This window comes from Setaria italica, chromosome V, assembly GCF_000263155.2.
Source record: "Setaria italica strain Yugu1 chromosome V, Setaria_italica_v2.0, whole genome shotgun sequence".
NCBI classification, from domain to species: Eukaryota; Viridiplantae; Streptophyta; class Magnoliopsida; order Poales; family Poaceae; genus Setaria; species Setaria italica.
Window position 1 is genome coordinate 9,112,303 of NC_028454.1, and position 17,391 is coordinate 9,129,693.

Here is a 17,391-nt window from a genome sequence, read left to right on the forward strand (position 1 = left end):
GTCCATGATCGCGTAGCTGGTAGTAGTAGTAGGAGGAGGAGCCCCGTCCTCGACGCCGGACCCCGCGTCCGGCCGCGCGGAGATGGCGGAGGAGCCCTCGGCGTCGCCGGCCTTGGCGGCGCACTTGACCGCCACGGTGGTCCGGCCGCCGCACAGCGGGCACTCGACGCCGCGCTCGTCCGTGACGCGGAACCGGCACGGGAAGACGTCGCGGCCGGCGCCGGCGCCGCCGCGCCTCTCGCCGCGCGGCAGCGGAAGAAGGTGTCCCCGCTCCGCCCGGCGCCGCGGACCCGTCGGGGCGGCGGTAGAAGTAGGCCTCGAGGAAGTGCAGCTCCGCATCGCGCCTGGTGGCGGCGCCGGCGCAGGACGGGGACTTGCAGGGGCACGCGGAGCCGGCCTCCCGCGACGCGACGTCGATGCAGCGGCACCCGAGGTGGGCGCACCGGAAGAGGCGCCGCGCCATGATGCCCATGACCCTCGGCGCGGAGGCTGTCGACGCCGGTGGAGGCAGCGCGCGGGAGGAGGAGGAGGTGGTGGTGGTGGAGGCGGCGGTGGTCGTGGAGGGCGGCATCTCGTGGAAGCGCGGGGAGCACGCAACCACCACCCAACCCAACGACGACGAGCTAGGGCTCAAAACATAGGAATATGAAAAATGTAGGATTAGAGTTGATTGTCAATTGCAATCTTATAGGAATTTAGAATATAAGAAACTTTCCAATTGGTGTTTGGAACATAGGGAAAACATAGGAATTTGTGTAGAGATAGACAAAAAAAGTTTCTAAAAAATTGGACGTCATGTTAGATTTCCTCCAAAATCCTTATAGATTGGGATATTTTGTAGGAATTTTATATGATTCTTGATGTCCAATCCTTTGTTCCAAAAGGATATATAGGAACCGTTCCTATAGGACTCAATTCCCATAAAATTTATACCTTAAACGTTTGAGATTTAGTTATGTCTCAATTACTTTTTTGACTGTTCGATTGCATATGAATAGCTCAGGTCTGCTTTCTCCCCCCCTCTCACCTATCTTCTTTCCAGCCGCCTCCTTTCTCCTCTTCATCTCCCCCGATACCGCATCCTTCCCTCTCTCCCCCGATGCCGCCACCGCCTCGCTAGCGCCGTCCCGAGTGCCGGCAAGGTCCGCCGTCGAGCCCCCGCCCCCACCGCTCTCCCTTCTCCCCCCCCTCCTACTCCACCACCGATGACCGCTCGCCCCCGCCTTTGCCGCCGCCCTACTCGTCTCCGGCGGCGGGGCCGCCGGATCCACCGCCGCCATCTCGACCACTCCCGCGCTAACCCGTTGATGGCGCTCGCCCCCGCCTAGACAGAGGTCCTCCGCCGCTCGGCTCCGGTAGCGCCCACGCCACCTCCGCTCTCCCGCCATCTCGATCGCCAACACCGCCAGCTGACTAGCCGCACCGAAGCCTCCTCTAGGCCTGAAGACCACAGGTAACCCCACTCTCCAACCCCAAACCCAGAATCCGAACTCTAGAGCTCGCCCGATGCTATTGCCGGAGCTAGAGGAGACAACTCATAAAAAAGTGATTGAGACAAACTGAAAAACCAAGCATTTGAACTCTAGCAAATCTATTGTTCCAAAGGAGGGTTTAAACCGGAGGAGCATAAGGCAGGCAGGCGGCGGGCTCCTCTGTCGCTGCGGCCGCGAGTGGCGTACAGCAGAAGCCAGAATGCACTCGGGTGCGTTGCGTTGGAAGAGACGCTGAGGCAGGAGGGGAGGACAGCGGGGAGCGGGCCGGGGAGGCGCAGGCGGCCGGCAGAGGGAGGCTGGCTGGGTGGGCTTGCGGGAGAAGCAGGCCGCGCTAGGCCTGCAGGTGGGCTTGGCATGCAGACAGAGTAGCCTTTTGCATTCAGGCACGGTTCCCGCAGCATCCACCGTCATGCCGCTTGAGGCCAAATCCGTTTCGCCAAAGAAAAAAAAAAAACGGTTCCACCATCCACACACAAACCGGAAAAGAGTGTGTGTACAGTTGTACACGTTCCGTGCCGTTACAGCAAAATTACCATGACGAATTTTTAGTGCAAAGTATCCGTCCGAGCCCTAGGCCTTTTCCCGTACCCGTACACTAGCTAGGCAAGGGGTAATTTGTGTTTAGGGTTCGCATTAGAGAGATGGCACCGGCATCTCCAGCAGTGTTAGGGACGAGTAAAACGACGGAAACGCGAGTTCATCAATCAGGATCGCTAGATAAAAATAATTAAACTGGTCATGTTATATTTGATGAGTTTGCATTGATGAATGATCCGTCACAAATAGTTTATTGATTATTGAGTAAAATTAATAAAAAACATATTATTTAACTTGTTGTCATAATGATTCAACCACCAATCAGTTTAATGCCCAAATACATTATGGCTCCACAAGTAAATTAGTAAAATAAGAGTAGTCTAATAGCACGATCACATAAGAATAGCCACAACACTTGAATACACACAATATACAGACAGAAAAAAACACAAATAGTTAGATCAATAGTTGCACAAAGACGTAGTAACAATTAAAAAAAAATTACCACTTTTTGTTAAATCAAACGTGTCGTGTAAACCACTAAAACTTAAAGTTCCATAAAATTATCTCGATGGCTCAATACTTTCATTAAATGTTATCCAATCCCTCTCAAAGTCCTTTAAGTTCAAATTTATAAAAATAAAATTTCCATAACCTGAGTATGCACTTTGTTTGGATTTATTTTGAACATCTTTGGATTCCTTAGTGGAGTCTGAACTTAAACTTGGCTCATTCAAACTTATCAGTACTTTTGAAAAGAAAACAAAGAAGTCTACTTCATTTATGTCTTCTCACTGAATTCGTACTTGTAAAAATGGAGATATTTTTTTTCCATTTCCATATTTCATATCTACTTGCCAATTTGAGAACTTTTTCTAATATCCAAGCCATAACTCTCAACCCCCTTCATCTTTTGGCTTGTAAACTGTATATATCTCACTAACCATCGTTACTTCTTAATAGAGACTCCAAGCTCCGCGCCGTTCCTTAGTACTCCCTCCATCCCAAATTATAAGTCGCTTTGACTTTTTTGGTACATCCACTTTGCTATGCATCTAGACATATTGTTATATCTATATACATAGCAAAGTGAATCTATCAAAAAAGTCAAAGCGACTTATAATTTGGGATGGAGGGAGTACATGTTACTGCCGGATCATTGTTGTTAATACCAAGGGCGTCATATTAAAGCATGCACGCAATGAAAGTTCACTATATGTATATCCACGAGGAGAGTTTGGTTTGAGGAGGATCGTCGATAGTTCATTCGTATCGTAAGGTCTAAGCTTTAACTAAACCAATTTGTTTACTTTTAGAATGCCAATAGATTGATGTTTCACCAACTTATTTTCGCAGCCCTATAAATAGCATCTTAATCCCTCAAGCTAAACACATCATTAGTCACTGTAGGAAAGCTGGCTCAAGAAGAAGGCGGGCGTCTATGTTCGAAGCTGAGAGGCCATAGAGCTTGATAACCCCTCTACTGTTTATGCGACTGCGAACCACCCCTCTGCTATTTATGCGACTGCGAACCTCCGCAACAGAGATACCCCTCTACTATCTAAGCTAGAACTTGCAGTAGAGATTACCCCTCTACCGGCAACCGCGTGATTTCGCAGTAGAGATACCTCTCTACCATCTAAACAATACCCCACAATAATAGAGATTACCCCTCTACCATCTAGGTAAGCGCTCGACTCTGCAGCAGAGATACCCCTCTACCATCTCAGCAAGTGCTCAAACCGCAATAGAGAGTACCCCTCTATCATCTAGGCAAGCGCTCGACTCTGCAACAGAGATACCCCTCTACTATCGCAGCAAGCGCTCAACCCGCAATATAGATTACCCCTCTACCATCTAAGCAAGCGCTACCCCACACTAGAGTTGGAGTAGAAGGCACATGTGGCTTCAGGAAGCAGATCAGTCAGATCACTCACGGTCTATATATCCTTGCTCCATTCTCACCCCAAATCTATGTATCCTAGCTTGCTCTAGCTCCATCTGTCGGAGCGCACACGTCTATCATCCAAGCGCGTCCAATGGCTTGCGAAAGCATTCGGTTGACGGCCGCCGCCTATGCTTGCGAAGCACACGAGTGCACCCGTATGGCTGTGGGTTTGCCATGGGCCATGGCCCATGGCGAATGGTGCTCTATATATTCGTGCAACGAGATCCCTCACTTATCCATCGAGCAACCAGCTTACAGCTTGCGAGCCAGCAAGCTCTAACATTCGATCGGATGGCAACCACCAACATGACGACGCTTAGCATGAAGCTCCTCATCGACAGGAAGGCGCAGCGCCTGCTGTTCGCGGAGGCGAGCAAGGACGTCGTGGACTTCCTCTTCTCCCTCCTCGTCCTGCCCGTCGGCGCCGCCGTCAAGCTGCTGGGGAAGGAGGCCGCGGCTGGCAGCGTCGGCAACCTCTACGGCAGCGTCGAGGGCCTCGACTACGCCTACGTCCAGCCCGGCGCGGCCAAGGACGCGCTCCTCCGCCCCGCCGTGCTCTCCTCGCCCGACGGTTCCTCCCTCCTCCGCTTGCCGGCGCCGCCGCCGTGCGGGCAGCCCAGGAGCCTGTACAGGTGCACGAGCATCTTCAACAGCAGCTGCCGCACCTACATCACGGACGCGTACGGCAAGGCGTGCCCGACCTGCGGCAACCAGATGGCGGCGGCGGCGCAGTACCTCCCGCCGGCGGGGCAGCAGGTGGCCGCGGCGGCGGGGTTCGTGCAGGGCGTCGTGACGTACACGGTGATGGACGACCTGACGGTGACGCCCATGTCCGCCATCTCCACCTTCACGCTGCTCAACGCCTTCGCGGTCACCGACCTCGCCGCGCTGCAGGAGAAGACCGTGCAGCTTGGCTACAACGAGGTGAGAGGGGGATCAGATCGATCGCTGGACATGTTCTGAGTTACGTACTCGTCTCTTTTGTTTTATGTCTTGTATCGACTGTGAAACATTGTTGACGTGATTTGCTGCAGGGTTTAGAGATTCTCAGGGCCTCGCTGCAGTCCAAAACCGTACTCACTGATGTTTTCCTCGGCATGAAGGGTCCCGGTGAAGGTGCCTGAACCTCATCAGTGCAGACAGCATGCTGTTTGCCTGAGCCTGACGCGTACTTCTGCATGGGTTTTATACTTCACGAATTACATGCTGTTTGCATGTCTGATGATACTATAATTTAATGCTTACATTATCATATGTTTGAGCTACGTGTTAATGCTTGTGCAATATAATAGTATCTCCATCCTTGCATATATGACACGGTTAAAACTCAAACTTCAACCAATAAATGTTTATTTAATCAATTAGTTTGGTAAATTAAAATGAGTATCATTAGAGCTGACACCAAAACTACTTTAAACTTAACTTATGTATTTATCTATTTGCATAAATATCCGTAGGAAAGATAAAAAGTCAAACGAATAAAAAAAGTCAATAGTATCATGTATTTAAGATGAAGGAAGTATCACCAGCGTCTGATAGAATTGTCATGACAAACTAAACAGTTTATAGGAAATAAAAGTTGTTTCACTTGTGGCCAAGTTTATTGCAGCGAGAGCAACACATGACTTTGAGATTTCAAAAGGTAATTGGTCGATGGAATCAAATTGGAGCACATGTATTTCACTTTCCAAGGCGTATTCTGAGTGAACTTAAAGAGACTACAAGTCTTTTTGCCAGTGTTATTAAAAAATGGGATAACAGCAAATTTGTCATAATTTTGAACCATTATTGCAAAGCTACTACTAGAAATTTGCAAATACTGTCACTAAAGTGGAAATCTTGAAAAAAGAAAGAAAAACAGTAGCAATTTTGCAGATGCCATAAAAACTACTCCCTCTGTTTCCCACTGTATGCCTACCGGGACATATGGTTTTTTAGTATTACACTTTGATCAATAATATTTATAAAAGTATATTATTATAAAAAAAGGCTACATATGGTGAAAATACGTATTATATATATATATATATATATATATATATATATATATATATATATATATAGGCAACAATACGATAATTTATATAACTTTTTTTAATTATCGATGGTCAGAGCTAAATTGGTTAACTTATTTAGAACAAAGTTAAATAAGACTTATATTCATGGATGTTAGGTTGGAACGAGTCTAATTTAACTCACTGCTCCCTCCATCCCAAAATGTAAATCTATGTATAGAAAAGCTAAAATAGCTAAAAACAACCTGCGTAGCAAAATCTATATATTAGAAAATTAAAACAACCAGCAGGTACTTAACCCTGAATTATTCAATACCATCTGGATTATCCCCAGGCTCCAAAGGTGGTTTTTAGATCCAGTTATTGTTGTACTCCGTCGTTAGTCTAGAATGGTGCAGAGATGACCAGCGAGACATGCTTGTGTGTGCGTGGGAGAGGGACGGAGTGAATGCCACAATCCACATCATGTTTCATATAGGGTGGTGGTGCATCGTGGAGCGTCGTGCACAGCACACGATGATCACCAGCTTCAAGAAACTCTCAGACCACCGTCTGTTCAGCACACGCATCATTTGCTTGCTCAGTTGGTCTTGCACGTCCTCTCCCATCCACGGTCAAGTCGGTTCCAGCTCTCGCCGCTCGCTGCAGTTGCCTCGCTGGGCGTGGACGCGTGGAGTCGCGCGAGCGCCCACACGAGTGCGCGGTGCATGCGGTCGTGTCGCCATCCATGCTTCTTTATATACCCTCCGAGATGGCACGCTTTGCCATCGTCCCGTTGCCGAGTTCCTAGTGTGCTACTACTACCAGTCCTACCACACCAAGAACGCTACCAGCAGCGGTCTGTCAGTCTGTGAGCTCTCCGAGATGGCAACCGCCGCTGCGCTGCGCATGAAGCTCCTCATCGACAAGAAGGCGCAGCGGGTGCTGTTCGCGGAGGCGAGCAAGGACGTCGTCGACTTCCTCTTCTCCCTCCTCGCCATGCCCATCGCCACGGCCGTCAAGCTTCTTGGGAAGGAATCCATGGTCGGCTGCGTCGGCAACCTCTACGCCAGCGTCGACAAGCTCGAATCAATCTACGTCCAGAACGGCGCCTCCAAGGACGCGCTGCTCTGCCCCACCGTGCTCTCGTCCAGCAACTCGCTTCTCTGCCTGCCGGAGAAGTCCCTGTACACCAACACTGGCCACGCCAACTGCGGCTTGTACATCACGGCACGGCGCGGCAGCGCGTGCCTGACCTGTTACTCCGGGATGACGGCGGCGGCTCAGGTTCTCCCGGCGGCGGCGCATGGGTTCGTGCTGGGCATCGTGACGTTCATGGTGAAGGACGACCTCTCCGTCACCTCCATGTCCGCCGTCTCCACCCTGCTCAACACCTTCGCCGTGAGGGACGTCGGCGATCTCCAGGAGAAGACGGTGCAGCTCGGCTACAACGAGGTCGGTCACTCGGTCTACAGTACTGGATCATTAGTAATCCGTTCTCGGTTATGCCTCGTTTTCCTGTTTGTGCTTAAAAACTAAACCGTGTAAAGTTCGATGGTTTTGCAACAGGGTTTGGCGATTCTGAAGGCCTCGCTGCAGTCCAAGACCGTCCTGACCGATGTCTTCCTCGGCGACAAGAAGGCTCCCGTTCTTGCTGCTTGAAGGGCGGGCAAGTGTGTCTGACTACACCAGCAGCATGGGTTAAGTAGTGTTCTAATTAGGTTCGTCTTCTCTGATGCTTCAACTGGCTGAAATCATCTCTGGTGCCTGGCGGCACTCCTTGCCTTAGAACTAGTACAGATGATGCTTCGCCATGGTTCTTTTGCTGCAATATGTTGCAGTAAAAGTTTGGTGGGTGGGAAGGCGGGTAGAAGTAGAATGGAACCGTGTCTGTGGCCCGTGGGCAGCTAGCCTAGGAATCTTGTTTCCCTGTGTTGTTGTGTGCCTGTGGCCATGTGTGACACAGTAGTAGCTAGCACTTCCTACAGTGTACTGTGTACGTTGTGGTACGAAAGCTGTGCCTGTGGTTATGTTAATGTTTTGGTTAGCCTTTAATTCGTTGGTGACGAGCTGATGTTTGAACACTGGCATGGATTGACAGAGTGACAACTGCGTTGTTCATAGGGCCCGTTTGGGAGGGCTCCGGCTTCGCCCTAGACTTTGTTGCTTCGGTGGAGAAGCTCCGCGAACCGCGCTGACTCCCTGCGGTGGTTCGCGCTGACTCCCCGCGGCTCCTCCCCGTCATTTGCCATCCACCTCCCTGGAAGAAGAGGTGGGGGAAGGAGGCGGAGGTCTGCTTGCCGCGGCGAGCAATAGCAGCTCAGGGAGGTGGCCGGCGGGCGCGCGGTCGCGGGTCGCGGCGGCACGGGCGACGGGCCGGGCTAGCAGATGGCCGCGGCGGTGTGGGCGAGGCGGCCGCGTGAGCCTTGCCGCGGCGGCACGGGTGTAGGGAGACGGGGTGGATGGAGGCGACAGAGAAGAGATCAGGAAGGGCAGAGAACATATAAGAGAATGGAAAATAAAGAAAAAAGAATGGGAAGGAAAAAGGAAAATAAAAGAAGAAAAGAGAAAAAAATAAGGGTATTTTGGACATTTCATCTTTCTATCGTTTCAAACAACCAGGAGAAGCCGCCGAAGTCTTTTTTTTTAAAACGTTTCCTAAAAATAAGGGTATCCATTTTAAACAATCAGTTTTTTCAATCAGATCAGCTGCAGCCGAAACAACCACGGTCCGGCAGCCTCCCGGCCTCTCCCCCAGTCTCCTCCACAGCTAAGCCTATGCTATCTGTCCGCGTTTCCGTGTCTCTCGTTTCCTTTCATGAAAACACAGCCAGCCCCAGAGTGAGCTAGTTACGGCCCAAGCGCAGAGGTCATGCCCGATGTTTACCCGGTACCCTGCTGGCCTGCACTGGACTTGATCCTGCAATGGTTGCACTGAACTTTTTGGAAGATTAATTCCCACCAATTTCTACGTTACTAGTCTTTACCATGCATGTACTAGGCTAAGTGCTCCTGTTCATTCTGTACACGTTCATGCAATTCTAAGTTCAACAAAGAAAAAGAGGGAAATAAAGGAAAAGCATGCATGCTATACGACGGGTTGAATTGCACATTCGCTTAGCTGAACATTTCAAATAAAACCCACGAGGTTCATCAAAATCTGGAATGCTCATCGAAGCGTAGAAAAACGAAACCATGCGCTTGTTTGGGAAGCTAATGCGCTCGCCAACACAAGTCAATGAGAGCCTGCTCTTCCAGCACGGTCTCCAAGCTATGGAATCGAAGTCTTTTGCTTGGGAAGCAAGCTCCGCCACTCTCTGCTCAAGCACGTCGTCCAGGTTCTCCCATCAATGCAGAGCTGTGTTCCATCCGTATTCCCTATGGGTTCGACGCGCATTTATACGGAGGAGCCGGCGCCAACCTCTGCTCCATTCCATTCCACCGAGCACGAAGGCAAAGCTCAATGGCGGCCTCCAGGAGCCTCACCACGCTGAGGATGAAGCTCCTCGTCGACACGCGGGGCCAGCGCGTGCTGTTCGCGGAGGCGAGCAAGGAGGTCGTCGATTTCCTCTTCTCCCTCCTCGCGCTGCCGGTGGGCGCGGTGGCCATGCTGCTCGGGCAGGAGGACGCCGCTGCGACCGGCGGCAGCGTCGGCGGCCTCTACCGCAGCGTCGTGAACCTCGAGCGCTCCTTCGCCCAGCCCGGCGCCGACATGGACGCGCTCCTCCTCCCCGCCGTGCCACCGCCGGCGGCCGGCTGCGTCGGCTCCCTCCTCCGGCTTCCCGACGCGAGCGCGCGCCCCAGGTGCCCGTCCTGCGGCGGCCGGCCGCCACTGGCAGAGAGTGGCGTGCAGCCCAGCCGGTCGTCGGTACCGAACGGTTCCCCCGCGGACGCGGGAGGGTTCGTGCGGGGCAACATGACGTACATGGTGAGGGACGACCTCGCCGTCGCGCCCATGTCCACCATCTCCAGCATCTCCGTGTTCAACGCCCTGGCGGTGAGGGGTCTCGGCGCTGTGCACGAGAGGACCGTGCAGATCGGGCACACGGAGGCTCTCAAGATTCTCAAGGCCTCGTTCGAGTCCAAGACCGTCCTCACCGATGTCTTCCTCCGCGGCAGAGCTCCAGCTCCAGGCACGCTAGCTCGCTAGCTGATGAAGATGTGGTGTGGTGCACGCTGCTGCACGGAGTCGATAGCTAGGCGCGGCATGGGCTTCCTTGCCCCTTATGGAGTGAATTATTCGCTAGCTGTTTGCTTGTCTTCGTGTGATTAGGAGAGATCATCTTTTGGTACTCGAACCATATACGTAGTTACAGTACGTAGTATCAATCTTTTAATTTGGGCAGCCACGATGAAAATAAAAGTCATCCTTATATAGCTGTATGGCAACGGACAATTTGCCCGCGCATACAGTCTTGATACGCCCGCACCCGCGAGCAAAATCTTATGCCCGATCCGCCACGGACAGCACACTGTGCCCGCGCGCTCCACCTGCGGGCATGTGTTACCCACGGGCATACCCATATACCCGCCAGCTGTTCATAGCAAAAGATATGCGCATATAACATTACAGATCGACGTACATCGATGTGAAATATTTCATCGTCACTTCAACAGTTCATCAGTTCATCATACATTGGCCCTTCCGCACACAAACAAGACACAGCTATGTCCTCCTTTAGTAGCACGTGCAGCCGCAAAAAGGACTAGTCCTATGGGAGGCTGGCACTCGAAGCTACTACTCCGTATCAAGAAATTAACAAATTGTTAGGATCTCGATTGAATCTAGCCTAAAACCTAAGAACAAATGAGTAGATTGCAGAATAAAATTAGGAATAAAATTAGGGGATGAACCATGGACGCCGCGGGGTGAGGTCTCCCGCCAGGGGACGGCGGCGCGTGGGCCTCCGTGGGAGCTCCCTTGCAGGGGAGTGCTGGCTCCCCTTGCAAGGATGGCACCCCGGCGAGCCGCGAGTCGGCGCGCTCCGTCCACCAGGGGAGCAGCGGCGGGTGCGGCGGTGGAGGGGCGGCAACCCCGGCGAGGTCTGCCGGGCATAGCGGAGGGCCCGATGAGCTCCGCCGCCGTGTTGTGCGGCGGAGAGCCCCGACGAGCTCTACAGGCCGGATCCCGACGGCTGCGGGGCGTGGCAGCGGGCCCCGACGAGCTCCTCCATGCTGGATCTCGACGGCCGGGGGGGGGGAGGGGGTGAGTTCCCCGGGTCAGATCCCGACTGCCGCGGCGGCGTTGGTGGGGCTGACATTTTTTCTTTTTCAAATATTTGTGTCCGACTTTTGTTATAGTTTTTTTGACAAATTTTTTACCAAACTTTTTTTTTCCAATTTTTGACAAAATCTTTATGCCTACATTTTTTTCAAACTTTTTTCCAAAATTTTTCTTTTCAAACTTTTGGTTATCTGATTTTTTTTCGATATATTTTTTGAAAAATTTTATTTTTGAATTTTTTTTTTCTTCCGGTGTCAGGACCACGTGCATGCATACATGAGGGAGTGGGAGTGAGGAGATCGATTGGTGGGAGGCTACGTTCTAAGGGAGTGTTTGGCTCCCACGTGCTAAAGTTTAGCCCCTGTCACATCGGATATTTGGATACTAATTATAAGTATTAAACATAATCTAATTACAAAACTAACTACACATATGGAGTCTAATTCATGTGACGAATCTATTAAACCTAATTAGTCCATGATTTGATAATGTGGTGCTACAGTAACTATTTTGCTAATGATGGATTAATTAATCTTAATAGATTTATCTCGCGAATTAGCCAAAAGTTCGACAATTAATTTTATAATTATTAGCATCCGAACATCCGATGTAACTCCGGACTCCCGAGTAATCACGTAGCACTGCCCTGGGGCTTGGGCTCTGAAGCGCCAATAGGCTCCTTGGCCAACGCTGCCTAGATCATCCAGCTATCGCTAGACCCTCTGCAATCTTGTGCTTGTGCAGCCGGAGCCGTCGAGCTGGCACATCATCACATTACCAGACGTCCGGATCGTAAGGCCTGGTTTGGTTCCATTTGCTTATTTTTAAGCAAGTGTCACATTAATGTTTAGATACTAATTAGGAGTATTAAACGTAGACTATTTACAAAATCCATTACATAAGTGGAGGCTAAACAGCGAGACGAATCTATTAAGCCTAATTAGTCCATGATTTGACAATGTGTTGCTACAGTAAACATTTGCTAATGAACTGAATTGTTCCATCACAAGCGTGCCGTGCTCATCATCACCCCAAGCGTTCCGCACTCCATTACTGACAGATTGGATGCAAGGTTTGACTGGAGCGTCGTGGAGACGAAGGGTCACCTGCGCGTGCAGTACTCACCGGGGTTCGCTTCTCCGCGGCTTCAAGAAGTTGTCAGATGACACATGACAGTCAGACACTGTAGCCACGGCGCCACGCTTGGAGTGGAGCCGCCCAATCAGCCACATGAGTGCAGGCAGGCTATGCGGTGGAACGGCCGGCCGGCCGGGGACGATGCCTCTCTTTATATATATATATTCCAGTGAAGCCGCGCGTGCCTACGCCCGAGACCCAGTTTAGCGCTAGTCCTGCAGCCCTGCAACAAGAGGGACAGCTTGCGAGCGAGGTTCTCTCCGAGATGGCAACCACGACCACCGCCGCCGCGCTGAGCATGAAGCTCCTCATCGACCGGAAGGCGCAGCGGGTGCTGTTCGCGGAGACGAGCAAGGAGGTCGTCGACTTCCTCTTCTCCCTCCTCGCCCTCCCCGTCGCCACGGTGGTGAAGCTGGTGGGGAAGGAAGCCATGGTGGGCTGCGTCGGCAACCTCTACGCCAGCGTCGACAAGCTCGACTCCACCTACTTCCAGCCCGGCGCCGCCAAGGACGCGCTCCTCTACCCCACCGTGCTTTCGTCGGCGGCAAGCGCCACCCTCCTCCGCCTGCCGGCGGCGCCGCCGTCCCCCGGGCAGCCGAAGACCTCGTACAGATGCACGAACACCTACAACAGCAACTGCCGCACCTACATCGCTGACACGCACGGCAAGGCGTGCCCGACCTGCGGCATCCAGATGACGACGGCAGCGCAGTATCTCCAGTCGACGGGGCCCGACGGCTCCGGCCAGGCGGTGCCGAAGCCCGAGCAATCGAAAGGTTTCGTGCAGGGCATCGTGACGTACACGGTGCTGGACAACCTGACGGTGACGCCCATGTCCACCATCTCTGGCATCACCATGCTCAACACCTTTGCGGTTACGGACCTCGGCGATCTCCAGGAGAAGACTGTCAAGCTCGGCTACAACGAGGTAAATGTAAACCGCTGCTGGATCTTTCATTTCTTCTCGCTTGTTGTTCGATTTTTGAGATTGTGCATCCACGTTCTACGTTCTTAAAGGTTGCTGGTTTTGGTGCAGGGCTTGGCGATCCTCAAGGCGTCGCTGCAGTCCAAGACCGTCCTCACCGACGTCTTCCTCACCAGCAACAAGAAGTCCTCCGCCCGCGGTCGTGCTTGAAGGGCGCTGCTGGTCCTTGCGCGTGTGGGTGTGGCTGACATGGATGGCATGGGTGATGGGTCAAGTTTTCTTTTGTTATGCTTCATTTTCTTGCGGTGTGATCCGTCCAAGCCTTTTGGGTTGTAGTGAAATCATCTGGTAGCTGTGTCCTGGCACTTCTTGCCTCACTAGTAGTAGTAGCAGCAGCTCGTCATGGGTGTTTTGGCTTTGAATGTGCTGCGGCAAGCAGTTTCTTCCTTTGTGTGATAACTGAACTTTGTAGAAACCCCCTGCTGTGCTGTTTAACATCCTTGGCTTGTTTGCTGTCTGCATGTATTGTGGACAGTATCATTCTGTTACTGTGTGGTTATATGTCAATGGTTTGTTCAGCCTTTGGTTGATTTGCTGGTGACGGCACTGATGCTTCAACTTGAACAATGAACCAGCTCTAAAACTGATGACTTGTGCACGCTACTGGCTTTCACTTTTCCATGACACTGGTTTTGGATTCTTGCCGATTTTTGGTGCGCACTCGCCCAGATCAGTAGCAGTAAGGAGCAGGAGAGGTAGCCAGCGGGTCAGGCCCATGGGTATATAGATATTGATCGATAAATCTGCACTTGGTATAGAGATATTGATTGATAAATCTGCATGGTGCTGATTGGGCGTGTTAGGGTGGCCGTTAGTGGATCCTCCTTAACTAACACAAACTGCGTTTGGTAGCTTGCATAGGGGAGAGATTTTCTCACCACACATAGGCGTTTGGTAGCTTGCATAGGGGAGAGATTTCCTCACCACACGCAGGCGCTGGTGAAGGTTACCCCTTCTCCTCAGATACAAAAACATACTGAAAAAATGATGTACACTTAAATTGAATTAATTTACAACTAAATAGGGAGGTCAACAGTACAAATGTTTACAGAGGAACGTATTTACATCAACTTTAGAAGGTAATTAGCATCCGACATAACATAATTAGGATATAATTAGGACCTTTCTTGCATGATAGTTGCAAGAAAATTGGAGCAGGAACATGATAGAGGATAATAGTCACTTGCAAATACCAATATGAATCAAACACCACACAAGGAGAACCACAACGACAATAAAATTGAGATCGAAGCATGTCCACCAAACCATGAATCTACAATATGAACAACAAATCGATCAGGATTGAGAAAAAATGACAACCAATTTATGAGAATTGCATAAAATCAACTCATCACCACCTCAAAATAGCTCAGGCTAGTGAGCATAAGAACCTGAGCAGGTTTCCATGTGCCTTACCAGCAGGCAACATCTCCTAGCCTCATTACCAAACGAAAAGCATCAACATGGGCAACATAACCAAAATCAAGTTAATGAAATCAGATAAGAGTGAACAAAAGCTTCAGACATAATCCATTTGGTCAGTCATCATTGGCAACAAAATGATACATGACTCAGATCAAGTGTAGTACTTGCCTAACAAATAGGACAGATGCAGGAGTTGCCTCCTAGTGAGGCAGTCAGATGAACCCCTGACCATATCACTAGGAACTAACACCTGCTAGAGTCCTAAGGGGTGCATTTGCTAACCGGTGTGATCATCGTCATCATCATCGCCATCCATAGGAACAACATTACTGTAAATCAACTCAACAAGGCAGTAGCATAAGAGACAAGTGGGTTCTTATTTAGGCTCAATTCAGGTGCAGATGCATGTGCCAAGAAGCTGCCTAATAGTGAGGCAATCAAGGCAAGGTATACCTTGTTTGCCTCAATATGTAGGCAGCATCTTGTGGCATGCATGCTACCACCTTTACATCATTGCCAAGAATTACATAGAGGCGTCGGAGAGGGTTGATTGTGGCATATTGAGAGGTCCTACTCGCCAAGCTCGAGTGGATGTTGCTCAAGTCACCATAAGGCATGTTGACCAAGGTCCACATCGAGCTTGGGGAATACAACCTACCAAGAGTACTCGCCAGCCTGTCATCATCCACATACATTACAGTAAAACCTTAAGAGCAAATACAAAAAAAATAGAAGTCTCACCATAATGAAAGCATTTGCTTCACCAATCTGATATCCTACCTCAAACACTTGCATTCAAACAATTGTAGTTCGATCACAAAAAGCGACAAGGTCAGATCCACATCTAGCTGGGTCAGAGAAAAAAATTTAGACTCATCATCCCTAAACAAGCAGTCATAACAAAAAAGCAGCCAACATGAGATTGCCTCAGTACAAGTGCATCACAGGCATGGAAAGATGTATATTGGGCCTCAGATTAGAAATTAAATCTCCACCTAATGTCATACAGACATGTGGACTCAAAAGTGGTATGAAAAGAGCAGAAAAAAGAGTATAACAGAGACGATAAAGGTTACATACACCAAACAAAGAACAGCATGAAAAACAACCAGAATAGAAGTGCCACTTCATCATTGTCCTACTCATTACTAATCATCAAAGGCCAAAGAACAGGAAAACAACAACAAGAAAAAAGTAACTGAAACATGTCAACAACTTTAGCAAGTTAAAGAATAACAAATTAAGCATGGTAGCAAATTAAAAAGCATCTGAAAGAATAGTAAAATAACAACAAGTTAAAGAACAATTAATTAAACATGGTAGCAAATTAAATAGCATCTTAAAGAACAACAAAATAAACTGCAAGTTAAAGAACAGCAGGAACATGATAACATATGAAACAACAAGTTAAAGCAGAGCAGAAACAAGTCAACATGGCAACAAATTAGGTAAAGTAAATAGTATATCATCTAAACAGGCATACATGGCATCACATCACAAGCATCACAGGCATATAGCAATATTAGATCCATCATATTACAATACTTACTTACCATGCAGTTTCTTAGCAAATAGTTACTAGCAATGTTCTTAACCTTGCCATGCTGCCATAAAACTTACTTAGTAATTAGCCACCCCATGTGAAACCAAAAACCACCACAAAAGGTCAGGTGCAAGTGAGGCTACACCGTAATAGGTCAGACCTACGAATATGGAGATCTGTGCAAAAGAAGGGAGTGGTCAGGGATGAAGACTTGCTCAACTGTTTTCCCTAAGCTAGAAGGCACTAACAGCTAGCACATGACTAGTAGTAGTGCTTGCCCAGCTATGTCCTGAGCCAAAGGTGCGGAGGTGTTCCCCTATCTTAACAAATGCATTGCCCTGAGACTTGTTGTCCAGGAGGTGGCTAAAAAAACGATCAGGGCCTCCTCAGAGAAGCCAGGGTCAGCATCACAACATTGTAGAGGTAGGGGTGCACATGCTCAGGCCCAGTTTCCCTCAATGCAGCTGCCACATTATTCATAGCATCGGTCATGTTGGTAAGGACAAGTACCTCCTCCTCAGACATGGCGACCCTCTTCTTCTTGCTCCCAGTGTAGTATGCAGCGGCCTTGGAACCCTCCCCGGAGCCAGCAGGCTTGTTGACCGTCTTCTGGTCCACCTGCTGCTCAATCGAAGTCAAGTCAACCAGGTGCTACTTGTCCACCTTCTTCTCAGCTGTGTCCCCAAACCCAGAGAACACACCAAGCGCTTCACCAGAACCTATGGCCCAATGACCTATTGTCATGCCCCTTCCAAAGATGATCTCCATCTGGGTGTAGTGCTCAATGAGCTTGTTGAGTAGCTCTGCATTCTTGGGATGATCCTGCAAAATAGAAGACCAACTGTAGGATTTAGGATACCGACTAGAGGGGGGTGAATAGGCGGTTTCAACTAAAATCACAACACTAAATAAATTTAATTAGTAACACAAGAGGAAAATTATTTCTAGCTACTTTATAACTAGGTGAGGGTTTGTAACCTAGGGTGATAAGGTACAAATCAAACTCTAGTAATATATTTGCTCAAAGTAAATTGCAATAAAGAGATTGAGCAAAGAGAAGACCGAACACAAGAGATGAATTTTTCTCGTGGTGTCGATGACTTGC

The 17,391-nt window shown here is 49.7% G+C and overlaps 4 protein-coding genes across 4 annotated transcripts; all 4 read left to right on the forward strand.

Moving 5' to 3' along the window:
* Positions 1-4,284: 4,284 nt before the first annotated feature.
* Positions 4,285-5,102, forward strand: LOC101762065. Its single transcript, XM_004971610.3, has 2 exons — positions 4,285-4,902; positions 5,013-5,102. Exons 1-2 carry the CDS (start codon positions 4,285-4,287, stop codon positions 5,100-5,102), a joined length of 708 nt encoding a protein of 235 aa, XP_004971667.3.
* Positions 5,103-6,857: 1,755 nt separating this feature from the next.
* On the forward strand, positions 6,858-7,634 carry LOC101762481. The gene is made up of 2 exons (XM_004971611.1): positions 6,858-7,427; positions 7,542-7,634. The coding sequence occupies exons 1-2, from the start codon at positions 6,858-6,860 to the stop codon at positions 7,632-7,634; spliced, it is 663 nt and encodes a 220-aa protein (XP_004971668.1).
* A 1,801-nt stretch (positions 7,635-9,435) lies between these two features.
* LOC101762882 lies at positions 9,436-10,122 on the forward strand. The gene has a single exon (XM_004971612.1). It carries the CDS (start codon positions 9,436-9,438, stop codon positions 10,120-10,122), a length of 687 nt encoding a protein of 228 aa, XP_004971669.1.
* Positions 10,123-12,598: 2,476 nt separating this feature from the next.
* Positions 12,599-13,468, forward strand: LOC101763293. The gene is made up of 2 exons (XM_004971613.1): positions 12,599-13,261; positions 13,370-13,468. The coding sequence occupies exons 1-2, from the start codon at positions 12,599-12,601 to the stop codon at positions 13,466-13,468; spliced, it is 762 nt and encodes a 253-aa protein (XP_004971670.1).
* The last annotated feature ends 3,923 nt before the right edge of the window (positions 13,469-17,391 follow it).